Here is a 17,517-nt window from a genome sequence, read left to right on the forward strand (position 1 = left end):
ACCACTGCATCTGGTGAGGCTTCTCTCAGGCCAGAAGAGAAGCTCGGAGAGAAACTGGGGGTCCATGAGGGATTCTGGAGGGAGAAAGTGGCTGGGAAAAAGCAGCTGCCATGCAGAGAGGGGATGGGCTTGAAGGCGGGGTGGGGGGGTGGAGTAAGGGGAAGGAAGGTGTGGCCCAGGGGTCAGCTAACCATGAAGGAAGGATGGCTCCTCGGCCTTCTGTTCAAAAATGACACTCTGGAGTGATGCTTCTTGGAGAGAGTGGCCATCTAGAACCTTCGATTCACAGCAAAGGGTTGAGATAGAAGCTTGACTCTAAAAGCTGCTACCTGATTAGAAATAGAACGTCCCCAGGAAAGAAAGGCAGGACGTGGACTGGGTGCCCAGGTGGAAAGGAGCAGTCTGCTGCCAGCAGGTGGTGAGGACAGCATGACCCTGGGCCTTGGCACCTGAGATCATCTCCCGTGGACCCACTCCTGAGAAGTGGGGGGCGGGGGGCGCGGGGAGGAGATGAAGCGAATCATCTCTTGGGTTCCAAATAGTCCCTGGTGTTAGGCTTGGGCACCTGTGCCATCCAAAGACCTTACCAGGGGATCAGATTTACTCAGGAATCTACCACTCACCTCTCCCGGGCTCCAGAGCCTGACACTCCCCCATCAGACTAGCCTGTCAGAGAACTTCATGTAGCCACCATCCAAACTGCTGACATGGCCACTGATGGTGAAGGGTGGACCCCCCTCCAGCTCCTTCAGGTTCCTGAGAAAGATGATCCAATCAAGTCTTGGGGGGCTGAGAACCTGGACTCTCCTTGGGAGCCCAACTCCCTAGGCCAGAGCATGGGAAGAACTTATTGGCCATGGCTCCTCAACCAACCCATCTTCCAGAACAGGAGCTGGCCCACGTCCCAGGTCCAGATGAAGAGCAGGCCCACCCGGGGGCAGTGAGCGGATAAGGGGGCTGCAGGAGCACTTTCTGACCCCCGCTCCCTAAGTCCCTGATGGTCTCCACTTGCTCTTCTCTTCTGACACTACATTGTGCCCGAGATGATATCATTTGTAGTCAAGTCTGTGTCCACCACAGACAGTGAAATGCTTAAGGACAGAGACTATGTTCATCATACCCCCTAGAAACTAATACCACGATACCTGCTACAATAGATTCTTCCTGAGAAAACTATGAGTAGCTGACAAAGGTATGGCTGGTCTCTGCCTGGGGGCAAATGTTAAGAGGTCACCATCAGCAGGGTTTCCCACAATCCTGGCCATGCTCAAGTTTTTATTCATGGTACTTTCTAAATAGACCCCAGCTCCTTCCTTTTCTCTTGTTTGCTTAGGAGCATGGGGAGGAGACAAGGAAGAGAAACAGGGCATTTGGGCTCCATACCTAACACCACCCAGATCTGCTCTGAATCTACTCACCGAATCTGGTACAAGTTGAAGACGAAATTAGGCCCTAGAAAGACAATCAGAAAAGAGAGGGTTAGTACCTCCAGGGAGACCAGTCCATCACGTTTCTGGGAATATCTGGTGCTCCCTCACCTGATCTGGGAGGAGCAAGGTGGCTGGGTTGGACCTCAGGATGCTGTGGGAGGGTCCCAAGCTCCTTCATTGGCTTCTGCCTGCTGCACACCCAACTTCCCAGAAGAACTACCAGCTTTGCGGGGCAGATCCTGTGGCTAGGCATCTCCCCTGCCCCCTGCCTTTAAGGGATGTTTAAAGGATGATTTGCCCTGATTGCCCTGGGAAAGAGGCAGTCCTAGTGTAGAGCCCAAAAGAAGCATACCTGGGCTTGAATCCAGACTATACCACTCTTGAACCCTGTGACTTTAGCCTTCCTACTCCATCTATAAAAAACTAAGAATTCTAACCTTACTTGGAATTTTAAAGAAAATCCTATTAGGCAAAGTACACTGGCATATAGTAGGTGCTCAGCAAACATTCATGGAAGACATGGAAATCAGCTGCAGGTCGAGAAATGCCTTCTGCCTCAGGGGGTCCCAGCACGCCCTGTCAGCTCTCCCAGGTCCCATGGGAAATGCCGATATGGCTCAGAGCTGGGAGGGCAGTAGCAAATTCGGGGAGACTCCCAGGGAAGTGGAAGCTGAAGCAAGCTTGGGAAAGGGCCCCAAGACCCACAGGCAGGGGGAGAGATGCACAAGGAGCCAGAGTGGGGGCCCCCTGTCCAGCCTGGCATCGAGGCCCATGCAGGCCTTGGGGATGGACTTTGGTGGGCTCTGAGGGAAGAGAGAGACAGCCTCCGGCTGGGCAGGCAGAGGCCTCACTCCCTCAGTCAAGGCCCAGTACCCCACCCCCAGCCATTCGAGTGTTCTGCCACCCCCACTCAAGTCTTCAACCACTGCAGTCACCACAGGAAATATTTTTGCATGATACCATGCTGAAGGGTGTGCAGCCCCACCCAGCCGTGCCCACTGCTACAGGAGAGGAGGGGCAGGCCAGGGCTGGGCTGGCGGGGTCTGGCACTCACTCACCCTCCCAGCAGTACCCGTGCTGGTACCACTTGGCCAGGCTGTAGCCTAGGACGGACACAAGCAGCAGCGAGAGTCCCACGCCAAGGATCAGGCCCAGGGTGCTGATGGAGTCCTCACCTGCAGAGACATGGCCCCCTCTGTCAGCTGCCCAAGTCTCCTCCTTCCCTCCCCACTGCCATCAACATGAAGGCTCCCACTAAGATAGCAGCATCGGATACCCAAGTTTTTAGTGTTAGCTTATTTATCCAAAGTCCCAGTCCTTGACCACAGAGATAGACCAGAGCTGGGAGGGCCTCCTGAAGCCACAGGCCTTCTGCTTGTTGGAAAATGTGCTGCAGTTTCGGGGAAGAGCCTAGCAGGTCTCTCCTCAGCCTTGCTCAGTGGTCAAGGGCAGCCTCGAGGCCCCAAGAGGGGAGACCAGAAGATCCTTAGTATCCTCCCCACAAAGCCCAGGGACTGAATGGCAGGGTGTTTACTTGTAAATTCTGTTGCCGCTTATACATATCATTTCTTCCCTTTTTGTGGTATGAGCTCTTAGCTAAATTTATATTTTATTTGTAAAGCCAAACCAAGGTAGAAAGGGAAGGAGGAGGGATGGTGGGGATTGGGGAGCGGGGAGAGGGAAGGAAAGAAGGGAGGTGAGGGAAGGAGGGAGGCAGGGGAGAGGCAAGAGGAGGGGAGGAGGAGAGAAGAGGGGAGGGAGATTGGACCTCTCCAAGGAGATGAGATGGGCCTGAAGCTGAACTGGCAGCAGAGAGGGAAGCCAGCAGAAAGAGGCTGACAATGGGGACACCATGGAGAGACCCACCTGGCAGGCCAGTGAAGGAAGAAGAAGGCCAGCATCACTCTGCTGGATGAGCACCAGGAGTGTGCAAGAATCAACTGATCCCCAGCTCCGTGGCCCAGGGTCCTGGGGCTCTGGGGTGTTGCCAGGGGGCCAGGAGGCATAGTGGTTAGCCTTCAGCACAGCAGATTTGCTTCCAAAGCCCAGGCCCGTCATTTGCAAAATGTGGGACCTGAGGAACTCCCTTTCCCTCACTAGACTTCAATTTGCTTTTATGGAAAATAAGCATGGTAATAAATACACGTAGACTTGCTATGCTGATCAATGGCAGTGCATTGCAGAGAGCAGCTAGGAGACTCGGCATACACTAGTGTATACAATGTGAACTACAACAGTGTTGCTGTTGTCATTATCAGTATCACACGGTGTGACTTTTAAAATATTTACTATATTAAAAGATTTCATAATCTCCCCTGCCCAAGCCTTTCCCTCCCCCATGCCCCTTGGCCCTTCTTCCCATGAAAGCATCCCAGCAAAGCATGTGAGTGCCAAATGCAGAAAGAAAGGGTCTGTCTTCCTACTTTTTGATTTCAAAAGCCCAGGCCCTTAGCAAAATAGACAGGATTCACAACTTAAACAAGAAATGAGCCAAAGCAAGATTGCCTTCCTCGTCATACTAGGAGAAAGATCTCCAGCCTGAGGGAGGAGAGGGAAAACAAGAGATTGAAAGAAGTAGGAAAAAAGCATTGAAAACATTGAAAAGATGTCAGTGGGTCCCAGAGAGAGAAGTCCTCATTCTCTGATCCGATGTTGAGCCCTGGGGAGGCAACAGAACTTCCAGGCAGAGGTGTGGGACCAGAGAGGTGGACTGAGCCCCAGAAAGACAAGAGCGCAGGAAGGATGGCTGCAGGGAGCACCGTGGCAGATGGAGCCTCAGACTGCCTTGGAGAGCTGCTGTGCCCGCTCATGGCATGCAAGCAACCAAATGATATCTAGCCCCAGGAGAAGCAGGGACATCACAGAGAGACCCTCTCAATCACAGAGAGTCACACAGCTGGGATCTCGGGACATCTCTGCAGCCCTCTTCCTGGCTGAGGCTCAAAGCCCTGTCCACATGATGGCCATTGTCATGAGTGTCCATATAAGCACATGACATCAGGGACTATGCACCCTTCCCGACTCCTTACATCCCCAAGAGATGGGGGGGCAGGGATCCCCAAAGCCACTAATGGCATCTTCTCTGTGCCAGGCACTTTTTCTAGACCCTTGCCTTATAGCAATAAACAAAATACAAAAATCCCTGTTCTCGTGGAAATTACATACCAGTGGAGGGAGACAGACAATAAACAAAGTAAAGAAATAAACTGTATAGCATCCTGGAAGGGGATTCATGGTAGTGAGAAAGAAAGAAAGCAGAGGAAGAGATGAAAAGCTCTGTGGGGACAGGAGTACAGTTTTAAATAAAGCAGTCAGGGACGGGCTCGAGAAGAAGGTGACAGTTGAGGAGAAGGCCCCACAGGAGCTGAAGATATGCCATGCAGGCGGCTACAGCAGAAACATGCCGGGTAGAGGTTCCAGGAGCATTGAGGAGCCCTGTGTGAAGTGGGGGGTGGGGGGACTGAGGGACAGCAGCAGGCGATGGGTAACAGGAGCCGGCTATGATAGTGTATAGTGAGTAGAAGGCAGTAAGGGCAGTTTGGGATTTCCTCTGACCAAGAAGGGGTCACGAGAGATTCGGAGCAGAGGAATGACATGATTCCATGTATTAAGAGGACAGTCCACTGGCTATTGTGTTAAGAACAGGCGATGGGGAGGGGGATGATGATGATGAAGGGAAATCAGTCAGAGGACCACTGTGAAGCTCCCAGCAAGAGACGCTCACTGAGGAAAGCAGCGCAAGAAACAGAGAGGCTGAAGTCCAAGAGACCATCTGTGTGGGTCACAGAAAGTGTGACAAGAACCCAAGAGCTCAAGTCTTCCCCAGTGACGGGGGGTGACTTGCGAGTGGTGGACAGATGACTCAACAAGGCACGGGAGAAGTATCTGCAGTGCTGGTGGAAGCTGAGGTTTTGAAGGGTTTCATCAAAGAAAGTACCAGAAGGAAAGCACCAGCAGGGAAATCACAGGTCTTCTGGAGATCCAGCTGATGAGGGAAGGAGGTGCACCAGCTGTGCTGGCTACCATTTTGTCCTCACCCACAAAATAGTGCCTTCTGGCTGAGGTGGATTTCAGACACACGAATTACTCTATTTCACACCTCTTTATCTTCCTAGGCCACTCTTTAACTAATATCCTTTTTTTTTTCCAAAGATTTTACTTATTCCCTTGAGAGAATGTGAGAAAACAAGCAGGGGAGGGGCAGAGGGAGAAGCAGACTCCCTGCTGAGCAGGAAGCTTGATGGGGGTTCCATCCCAGGACCCTGAGATCATGACCTGAGCCGAAGACAGACGCTTAACTGACTGAGCCCAGGCACCCCAAGGTCTTATTTGAGAAAGAGAGAGAGACAGCGAACAGGGGGAGGGACAGAGGAGGAGGGAGAGCATCTCAAGCAGACTCGGCGCTGACTGAGGAGCCCAACATGGGGCTCGATCCCACAACCCCAAGATCATGACCTCAGCCGAAACTAAGAGTCAGACGCTTAGCCACCCAACCAACTGAGCCAACCAGGTGCCCCATCTTTAACTAATATTCTTTACTTAATTCTCCCTTTTGTATACCTTTGCATTTCTTATACTTTACACACACAAGAAGTACACAGATTAACATGATAAACATCCATGTGCCTACCATTAAGCTTCAAAAATTCAAAAATTCCAACATTACTGCTTATTAACTTCAGAGTAGCCTTCTCCTACCTCTCCAAGTAACTGTCCTCTCAAATTTGATGTTTAGATTCCCTAGGTATGTTTTTTATACTATTCCCTTTCTCCTTATTATATGTGTAAGTGTGTATATATATGTAATTGTTTTCCTTATTTTTAAACTTTATAAAAAGGATGGTGGGATTACTTACATTCCAGACCAGGGCAGAATAACAGACCAGATTTACTCTCCCCACCCCCTAGTTAAACACTAGAAAGCCAGACAAAATAGGTAAAATACTGGAGAAAGGTCTGCAAGGTGATGATTCCCGAGAGGCAGAAATGAAACACAGGGCATTCTGTGACTGCCCAGCTTACTGCCTGGGGTGGGTTTCCAACTCCCAAGTACAGGGAGGTGGGACCCAAAGAGAAGCCAGCAGTCCAGGTCGAGGAGAAAGAGTCTGGCACCCAGGAGACCAGCACAGCTCAAATTTATGGGACGAGAACACCAGAGGGGAAGGGTGCACAGACTGATTTCCAGAAATCTTCAAAAGAGTCCCCTGATGTCCCTGGCTGTGGTCTGTCCTTTAAATTTGCTTATGGCATCTTTTTTGAGCAGAATTTAAATGTGTACTTAGTTAAATCCATCCATCCATTTAAAAACTCTTATTTAAGATATCCATCTTGGGGCACCTGGCTAGCTCAGTCGGTTAAGTGTCCAACTCTTGATTTCGGCTCACGTTATGATCTCAGGGTCGTGAGATCCAGTCCTACATCAGGCTCTGTGCTGGGCATGGAGCCTGCTTGGCTTTCTCCCTCTCCCTCTGGTCCTGCCCCACACCCCCACTTGCTCGCTCTCTAAAATAAAATAAAATAAAAATAAAATCTCCAAAAAAAAAAAAATTCATCCCTACTTCAAGATATACACCTTAGTTTTCTTCTAAAAGTTTTAAAGTTCTGTTTTTCACAGTTAGAACACTCATCTACCTAGAATTCATTTTTTGGATGTGTTCTAAGGTAAGGATCTAATTTTTATATGGGAAGTTATTTTTCCATACTTTGCCCTATGATTTTCATTGTTGTCATTTTCATGTAACAAGTTTTCCTTATATGTTTGTTTCTTTTCCTGGGCTCTCTATTGTCTTCTATTGGTCTGAACATTTATCACTTTAACACTCCTACGTTATCTTAATTACTATAATTTCATAATAAAAATTGAATCTTGATCGCTGGCAAAATAAATACTCCTCCTAATTCCCCCTCAAAAACATGTAAGTTATGATGGATACTTTGCCCTTCCCTGTGAATTTTAGAATCAGCTTTTCAAGATTACTGCAAACCTCTATTAGGGCCTTGATTGGGATTGCCATGGATTTATGGGTTCTTTTGGGTAAAACTGATGTGGAGTCTTCAAATTTATAAATATGGCATATATTTTCATTTATCTGTGTCATCTTTTATTATTTTTGTAAGATTTTATTTATTTGTCAGGAAAGAGAGAGTGAGCAAGTACAAGCAGGGGAAGTCGCAGGCAGAGGGAGAAGCAGGCTCCCCGCTGAGCAGAGAGCCCAATTTAGATCTTGATCCCCGGACCCTAGGATCATGACCTGAGCTGAAGGCAGGCACTTAACCAACTGAGCCACTCAGGCATCCCTGTATCATCTTTAATAAGCGATCATGTTTTGCGATTTCCTCTTTTAAGGGTTTTCCATACCTTCTTGCTAGATTTATTCTTAGGATCCAAATCACTGCTCCAAAAATGAAAACCACAACATCCAAGAGAAAAATATATTGGGATGGTATTAACAGCAGATTGTTACAAAAGAATCAAAGCTGTGCACTTGAAGACAGAGCAACACCAACTTACTCAAAATTAAATACAGAGAGGAAAAAACAAAACAAAACAAAACAAAAAAACAATGAATGGAAAGAGCACCTGTGAGGTGTGGGAAAACTCTAAGTAAATTAGTACATGTGTAACTGGAGTCCTTAAAAGAGAAAAGAACAAGAAATATTTGAAGAAATATTTGGTCAAACAGTTTTTAAACTTAAAGAATCCATCAATTGTCTACTCAAATAATACCTTTCCTTCCCAATGAGGAATTCTGGCACCCACGGTTGATAGCAAACCTATTTTCCTTTTCATTACATCAAAAAACCCTGGGCCAGCTATAGGAAGATGACGATTACATTTCCTTTCTACCAAACCTCTGTAAGAATCACTATTTTCAACTACAGTGTATGTATAAGGTGGAAAGTATGCCAGACAAGGGCATGGCATCTTGTAAGACCTTGGACAGGAGGTGAGTCTCTGTGTTGGTTATAAAGGGCAAAACCAAAGATTTAGAACCAGACAAAGCAGATCAATATATTGGGGTATATTTTCTCGGTAGAAATAAAGAAGCTTGACCCTTCTCTCCTCTGAGATGTTTGTGCTGAGGTGGAGTGATCTTCAAGCACAGCCAGAGACTTCCTCAGAAATCATTGAGGATAGCTCTACTATAGGAATGATTCAAGATGAACAGGGAAAACTCTACAATCTTATGTAGGGAAGTAGTATTTCTTTGGACTCTGATACATTGTGCTGAAATGCAGGTTTCATGTAAGTCTCAGTAACTGTGACGTTATGTTAAACTAATAAACTGAATAAAAACTGTTCGTTCTCCACTAACTAACTAACTGTTCCTTCTCCACTAATTCAGGAAGGGTCAATAAAACAATGTTGTTCCCAAAGATGGTGCTATAGGTGAGAATTCTCTCTGTTTTTTCCAAATAGGCTGTCAGATATGCAAGTCCCAGAAAAAAAAATCTACCATCACTTTTTTGTTTTTCCTTTTTTAGGCTGCAATATTATTGCCCTTCTATATTTTAAGGAAACTATAAATAAGAGCTCATAGAAGCTAAGTAATTGCCCAGTCTGAGGGGCCCTATGCACCCCATTATTTCTGGCTCCGAAGTCCATAACCCTTTCATTATTCTTTATTGCTTAAAATGACTTGCTCTGCAAGGCTATTAGACAAAAATTTTTAAAATTTTAGATGGCATCTCCAAAACTATGATAACACTTTTCTGAATAGTTTATATGAAGCTTCTTTATGTCAGTAGTTAGGGAACAGTATTAACTCATCACTGAAGCTATCCCTAATTCAATACATTCACTACCATCAACTTAGAAAAGGGCTCACCACTTCATTACCTACAGCAGGGAGGCGTATAATCACAGGACCCAGAAACAGCTTCAGATCACTAAGATATTTGTTTAAAATGATGCTATTTATTTTTTTAATTTTATTTATTTATTTAATTTATTTTCAGCGTAACAGTACTCATTGTTTTTGCACCACACCCAGTGCTCCATGCAATCTGTGCCCTCTCCAATACCCACCACCTGGTTCCCCCAACCTCCCACCCTCCCGCCCCTTCAAAACCCTCAGATTGTTTTTCAGAGTCCATAGTCTCTCATGGTTCACTTCCCCTTCCAATTTCCCTCAACTCCCTTCTCCTCTCTAACTCCCCTTGTCCTCCATGCTATTTGTTATGCTCCACAAATAAGTGAAACCATATGATACCTGACTCTCTCTGCTTGACTTATTTCACTCAGCATAATCTCTTCCAGTCCCATCCATGTTGCTACAAAAGTTGGGTATTCATCCTTTCTGATGGAGGCACAATACTCCATAGTGTATATGGACCACATCTTCCTTACCCATTCGTCCGTTGAAGGGCATCTTGGTTAAAATGATGCTGTTTAAAATCAGAATCCTGAGGCACCTGGGTAGCTCAGTCTGTTGAACCTCTGACTTTTGATTTTGGCTCAGGTCATGATCTCAGAGTCTTGAGATTCAGCCCTGCATAGAGCTCCATGCTCAGCAGGGAGTCTGCTCAAGGATTCTCTCTCCCTCTGCCACCCCGCCCTGCTCACACTCTTTCTCTCTCACATAAATAAATAAATCTTTAAAAAAAAATTCTGAGTCCTATTTTGTATTACTCATGACTTATTGGATTGAGGGGAGCATTTCTCTCAGCCCCCTACTATTATCATTAAGATGCAGATTTGTGTCCAGCTCAGTTGCCATATGGCTAATAAGGAGTCACTATTACTGTGATCTTTTATTAGTCCTGATCCCATAAAGGACCATGGGGCTCTAGGGGGAAGTGAAGCATTCAAGATTACCCTTTACATCTCCATTCCCAACCTGCTTTACTACTCCTCTCAGTCAAGCTGATTGGCCCAAGTTCACCAGTGGGCCGAGTCAGTGAATGTCAGAAGGTCACAGTCATGACTGTTCTACTCCACTTCCTCCTTCTACATGTCTGAATAGAAAGCAACCAGTCTACCATCATAACGCCCTCACTTATGCTCAGGCACTCTCCTTATGACAGCTCCCTGTCCTTGCAAGCCAGAGTGTGGTTAAGATTCAGGATTTGGATTTGGGTAAGGAGGACAGAAAAAAAAATGCCCAAGCATCTTCAGCCATGGTCATTATTCTAGCCAAGTTTTCAAGACAGATGTGTGGGGACTTGAGACACAAAACCTCTGATATAATGTTACTTTATTTACTTTAACATTTGTTTCCTGTTTCTTTATATACATCTCTCCCAGAGATTTTGTGTAATCAATGGTAGGACTTCAGTAATCCTAGATATGGCCAAAAAATCATCGACTCCATTAAAACCCCTTTGAAAAAGCCTGTGCCAACTGGCTTCACAAATAAGCCAATGCTTGTCCTTATAGAAAGTAATGATCTAGGAAACTCAGGTTTTTAGTAAAGAAGGAAACTGGCATAAAGTGTACTTGGAAAGATGAAGAAGAAAGAGGAAAAAGTGGAAGAGAAAAAGAAGAATCTGAGAACAAAGGAGGGTGAATGGTAGTTAGAAGATTATCATTAGTAGTAGTTAAAAGATGGGGAAGGAAAGGGAAGAATTGAGAGAAGAAGAAATTTGTGAGTATGTGGTTTGAGGTGAAATCATAATTTCCCTCTCTGAAATTAGGATGCAGGACAATATAGTCAGTTATCATTATGTCAAACAAATAGCATGTCTGGACATAGCCACCCAAATAAATGGCATAGCAACAGCACATGCAAAGTTGTATAAGTAATAGATAAAACCAAATGCAAAGAAGGACCGAAACCCCAACCTAGAACAGAACATTACTCAAAAAATAGGAGTAAACACCTCAAAATCATTTGACTCTTTAGAAGAGCTTACTAAAACCATGCATTAAAATGAAGATTACAGGGAAACAAAGATTAAAGAAATAAATCAAGGACCGCATAATATTATTATGGAGATATTATATTCAATATAGAAAGCAAGGAATAGAACAGGTATCATTAAAAAGGAAATTATTGACCTAGAGACAAAGCTTAAGAAAAGCATAGAGGATGGGGAAGAAAAACTCAGAAATTAGAGCAATTAGAGAAAAAGCTAATAGTTATGGAAGACAAAGATTATACAACTGAAGGAAAACTGGTAACTCTGAGGTTGAAAACCCAATAAATCAAACAGAAAATATTCTCAAAAAATATTTTCCCAAATCATAGGACACAAAAACTCCCAAAACTAGGACACAAGATGGGTACCTGGGTGGCACAATCAGTTAAGCATCTAACTCTTGGTTTTGGCTCAGGTCATGATCTCACTGATGTTGGGGCATTGCTGTTCTCAAGCCCTAGTGAGGACAGAGCTACAAACATACACATCTCCATGTATTTCTGTATCTTTTTGTATGTGAAAAATCTGAGTGCACATCAATAACTCCAATATAGGGCGCCTGGGTGGCTCAGTGGGTTAAACCCTCTGCCTTCGGCTTGGGTCATGATCTCGGGGTCCTGGGATCGAGCCCCATGTCGGGCTCTCTGCTCAGCGGGGAGCCTGTTTCCCCCTCTCTCTCTGCCTGCCTCTCTGTCTACCTGCGGTCTCTGTCAAATAAATAAAATCTTAAAAAATAATAATAATAACTCCAATATAACACCAGAAGGTTTATTCCATTATCTAAGAGTGAGAAATCTGGCTTCTGTTAATTGACTAATCCTCTTTATGTATTCACTTCCTATCTCTGCTGCCCACCCCCTGCCCTCCAGGCTCTCATCATCCTGCTTGGGATCTGACACCTCCTACTGGGCTACCCTGTCATGGCTTTTCAACTCACCCTGTGTGGGCCCTGACCCTGTGCCAGGCCACTCTTCCAGGGGATATCTTCTGCACTCTGCATGGGTCTGACTCCCCTTGCTGGGCCATCCCCTTCAAGCCCACCATGGATGCCTTCCTCATCCCACTCAAGTCCTGATTCCATGAGCCAGATCACTCCTTCAGGAATACCCTCCTTACCTGGCTTGGGCTCCCTTATCAATGAACACATCTACCACCAAAATCTTGGCTTCTGATTACCATTTTCTACTCTAGGAAACTAGGATTCCTTGGATAAAAGACTGATTCCAGGACTGGCAGGAAAAGCACCAGATGAACTTATAAATCTTGTCCCCTGCTCCCACCTCAAAAAAGAAGGGTCTAAACAATAACAGGGGCATGTCAAAAGATCATATAGGGGCACCTGGCTAGTTCAGTTGCTGGAGTGTGAGACTCTTGACCTAAGGGTCACGAGTTCAAGCCCTTGACAAAAGATATATAAACCAGTTTCTGTTGGGGCTGATTCCACGTTAAAACCTGTTAAACCCCTAAGGCCTGCTTGGGCCTACTTAGCCAGAGTGACTCCATGTTGCCTAGGTAGCCATTTTGTTGTTTAATAAATGCCTCAGCAGTTACTGGTATCAGTTCTGGGTAACCGTTGCTAAAACACACACCTAAATAAGGCCAGACAGGTAGGAGACATCCCATCAGCCAAAGCCACATACGTAGAGGTCTGTGGTTGCGCCCTATAAAAACTGTAAGACCAAGGTGGGGATCGCTCTCTTCAGAGTCTGACTTCTAATGCTTGGCATAGAATAAAGCTTTGCATAACTTTCACTTTGTCTCAGTCTCGTTCCTTTGATAATGGACCCCATCTTTTCTACTGGCCGAATCAGGATAGTTTGAGCATCAAGATAAATTATAGCGCTAACAACCCACTGGATAGCAAAGAAACCTAAATCCATACAGATATTAGTTAACTAATGAACAGCTAAGTGCATAATGGGATATTTACATGGTTTCAAATCCCTTCTCACAAAAATTTATTTTGAGAAAGAGAACTAACTTGACAAAGGGGAACCCTGGCAAACACTCTAATCAAGTGATAAAGTGGACATCAGCAGCAATGACCCACACACAAAAGATGTGCTTCCCAACAGGATGCCAGGGAGAAGAACGCGGCTTCATTCCGAGACATTCCTGCCAAAGATTGCAGAACTTGAACCAAATCACGGGGAGACATTATGCAAACCCAAATGGAGGGCATTTTACAAAGAGCTGGCCTGCAATCTTCAAAAGGGTAAAGGTTACAAAAATCAAGGGAAGACTGAGGACATGTTTCAGACCAAAGCCGATTAAAGAGACATGATAACTAACTACAACCTGTGATTCTGAACAGGGTCCTTCTGCTATAAAAGCCAGTGCTGAACAATTAACAGGACCTGAACAATCTGAAGGACTAACATACTGATACTAATTTTCTGATTTCGACCATTGTATCCTAGTTACGTAGGGAAGTATCTCTGAAAGGAAACACACTCTGTTGAGTTGTGATGGGGGCATCAGGCTAATAACTTATTCTCAAATCATTCAGGGAAAAAAATTCTGATTTACTTTTTTTTATATATAGTTTCAACTTTTCTATAAGCTTATAATCATTGCAAAATAAAATTTAGTAATTTTTAAAATGCAGCTGGTCTCTGTTTAAAGGTTTATAAAATCTCCAGAGCATTTTATAAATGAAAAGTGCAAAGTTTAAAGGAATATGATATGTATGGTATATATATTTACATATTTTATATACATATTTGTATAAATATATTTATATATTTTATGTATATTTTCCAAAAGAGTATATTGTTACATGCATACACTTTGTACAAATAGTTATACAAACACATTTATGTATCTTATGTCTATTTTTCAAAAGATTATACATTTTGTTACACATGTATATATAATTTTTCTGGACAGATACAGAAGAGAAATAACACAGTGATCTGCCAGAGCCAGATCTGGGTGGTGGTGGAAAGGTGATTTTATTTTTTTATCTAATATCTTCCCTCATGGTTTCGATTTTATTACCAGGTACATATGTTAGTCTAATTAAAAAGAAAAAACAAGAATTTTATGAAAAGTAAGATTCTGTACCATTTTTGTCTTTCTTATTTTTGTGCATTCAAATAAACGAATATGTTAAGCATTTGTATCTGTATACATTTAAAAATGTCTATAATCAGGGTAAGAGTTTAACAAGGGTGAGATACCTTCAATTAAGTCAAGTTCTGAAAAATTTTGGTAGCAGGGAAACTTTATCTGATGTTTTATTTAATTTTGGCTTTCTAATTTAAATATCTGACGAATTTCTCTTGGTGACCAATTAGCAAGGATTCTGGAACGTGCAGGCTTCAAGGTAGTTATACCAGGACCATGTTGCTGAGAAAAACAGCCTCTCACTTATTAATGTAGATGTGTGTTTCCACTACTTTGCTCATCAAAACTTCATCCTGTAGATATGTCTTCAAATCTACCCTCCTGTCTGGTTCTAAGACCTCTGACAAGCATTTTACAAACTTAAAGGTTTTAGACATAATAAGTTTAAATAGGGTTTAGATTTTATAAACCCCTGTGTGTTCTCTTCCATATTTGTTTACGTGCTGCCTTATTAGTAGAGTCAAGGGGATTTTCCTATTGTTTTTGTTGTATTTGGCTTCCTGATAATGTCCTTGTAAAATCAAGAAACTCTATAGCAAGAGAATCTACTCAAACACAGAATGCTTAGAACAGATTTTGGTTTTCAATGATCTCTCGGTAAGAGATGAAAGGGAAGCCTCTCTCTCTCTCAAGGCAATTATAGGTATAGAATAAGTTTCAAGAAGCACTTCAAATGAAAGTTTACATGAGGTTTCAAAAGACCGTCAGACAGCACGAAACCACTTACAGAATTCTAGAATCCCCGGGCAATACAAAACAGAGGTTAAGAATTTGAGCGCTGGTGCCAAACAGCCATGAATTTGAATCTCTACTTAAAATTTGTCTTTGAGCAAGACACCTAACCTCTCCCAAACTCAGCTATTTATCTATCCAATGGAAATAAAAGTACCCACTGCTTCAAACTAATAGATTCTTTGAAATAATGTCTTTCTATCATAGCATTTAATAAGTATTAAAAGTAGCAATGTGGTTATTGTTGTTGCTGATTGCTTTTTAAAAAGAAGCCATCACGGTCTCAATCTATGTTAGCAACCTCACAATGCCCAGGCTCGGGGACCACAGTGTCAAGGTAGAAGGAAGAGGGAAATGACTACTTTCTATATGCAAGATATTCTTCACAAGATATTCTTTCTATATGCAAGATATCCTTCACAAGAATTGGAATATGTGTCCGTTAGGCTGCCAGTTGGTAAGACCAGGTTGTAATTATGAATATTAAGTGGTGAGGAGTTTTCTCCTAAACTTTTCCTCTGACTCCCTATCAGCTCTAAGTAGAGCCCCAGGACCAAGCTCCTATCCTTGGCCGTCTATGCTCCACACAGCATTCATTCCCACATTCCCATATACTCGACAGTATTTGTGGAGTTCCTGCTCCGTGCCAGGTTCTGCACTAGAACTGGGCATAAAGTGGTCAAGGCAGACAGGATCCCCGCTCTCATGAGCTCATGCTCTACAGGGAAGAGGTATGTTAAATAATCAGCCTAATAATCAGTTGATCAAAAACACATATTCTAGGAAGTATGGTGTGTCAGAGTGCCTGCAGAACAGGGGAACATGAGCTATTCTGGGAGATTAGAGAAGCCTCCTCAGAGGAGATGACATTTAAGCAAGACCTGAATCAGAAGTGAAAAGCAGCATTTAAGGCAAACAACAACGTGTGCAAGGGGCCTGAAACAGGATAGAGCATGGGACATGTAAAATAAGAACTGCAAAGACTAGTGTGAGAGCAGAGCATGTTCTGGTGCAGGACAGAGGAGAGGAGCAGGAAGTGGGGCACCGAGAGAAAAGGACACAGGAGGAAGAGGAAGAGATAAATGGGGTCTTATAGTACATGTTAAGGAGTCTGAACTTTATTCTAAGAGCAATGGGAAACCAATCAAACATTTAACTGGTATAATGTGACCAAATGTGTTCTAAGAAAAACTCTGACATGTGTGTAGAGTAACTTACCAGACAGCCAATAGAGAGGCAAGGAGACCACTTGGGAGGCAAGAGACAGTGACTTGAATTTGGATAATTATCATCTCAGCTATGCAATACATGGAATCAGTAATCCAAACATCCAGCAGCTGAGCAGGTAGTTTTAGGGGAAAGGATATAGTATTAAGGCTTATATTCAGTTAATTAGATAACTAGCTCAGGCCAAAACAGGATTTTACTGCCCTGGTCCATGAGCTCTGTAACAGCCTCTTTAAGGTTGTTGAATAATAAAGGAGTCAGAGAAAATGCAGAGCACCTGGGTGGCTCCGTCAGTTAAGCATCTGTCTCCGGTTCAGGTCATGATTCTGGGGTCCCACATCAGGCTCCTTTCTCAGCAGGGGGCCTGCTTCTCCCTCCGCTCCCCCTGATTGTGCTCTCCCTCAAAATCTCCCTTAAAATCTTAAAAAAAAAAAAAGAAAGAAAGAAAGAAAGAAAGAAAAAGGAGAGAGAGGAAGAAAATGCTAGCATGACAGCATGAGAAGAGCCACTTACACTCCTCCAATGAAACTGGTGAAAAAGGAAAACAACAACAACAACAACAACAACAACAAAAAAAAAACATTTAAAGCTCTGGAAATGGTTCTAAGGGCAAATATCAAATGAAGAAATATCTATGCAAGAAAATCTATGAAAATCTGGTAGGAAAGGCAAGCATATGTGCTATTTGAACGAAGACCACCGCCTCCCTCCCCCCACTCAGCTCAGCAGAGACTCCACTCCAGACTGCTGCATCCATGAACAGCACAATGCTCCCTCTCCCATCACACCAGTTAGAGGGATTTCTTCCCAGGAGGAAAAGGGCCTCAGTATTTCTCATCCTGCCCCTAGCTACTGTTGCAAAGGCTAAGTCCCACGTGAGTGTAGCTGAGAAGTGGGGGCTTCCTCTTCTTGCCAGCTGCCTTTTATTGGATGGAGGAAACACCTTGGGCAAGGCATGCTAAGAATACTGAGGCCCTGATTCCCCCTGCCTCAGCTTATGAGAGCGAGCTTCCACACCAGGAGAGGCAAATCAAGAGGACCTCAGGCTGCTGCTCCCCACCCGCTGAGGGCTCAGGTCCTAGAGGAAAGGTGGCTCTCAAAGACGGATCTGCCATTGTCCCCAACCCCAGCCCCATAG

At 44.2% G+C, this 17,517-nt stretch overlaps 1 protein-coding gene across 1 annotated transcript in view; it reads right to left on the reverse strand.

Annotated features, from left to right (window-relative positions):
* Positions 1–17,517, reverse strand: part of SMIM35 (small integral membrane protein 35) — a 62,399-nt gene that overhangs the window by 341 nt on the left and 44,541 nt on the right. The window contains exons 2-4 of the mRNA XM_032868607.1: positions 2,489–2,605; positions 1,419–1,452; positions 624–756 (exon numbers count right to left, since the gene is read on the reverse strand). Coding sequence (XP_032724498.1) covers positions 657–756; positions 1,419–1,452; positions 2,489–2,605 — 251 coding nt within the window. The 3' untranslated portion in view covers positions 624–656. The remainder of the gene's footprint in view (positions 1–623; positions 757–1,418; positions 1,453–2,488; positions 2,606–17,517) is intronic.

The sequence above is a fragment of the Lontra canadensis genome, unplaced genomic scaffold, assembly GCF_010015895.1.
Source record: "Lontra canadensis isolate GAN:19392208 unplaced genomic scaffold, GSC_riverotter_1.0 scaffold36, whole genome shotgun sequence".
In the NCBI taxonomy this organism is placed as follows: domain Eukaryota; kingdom Metazoa; phylum Chordata; class Mammalia; order Carnivora; family Mustelidae; genus Lontra; species Lontra canadensis.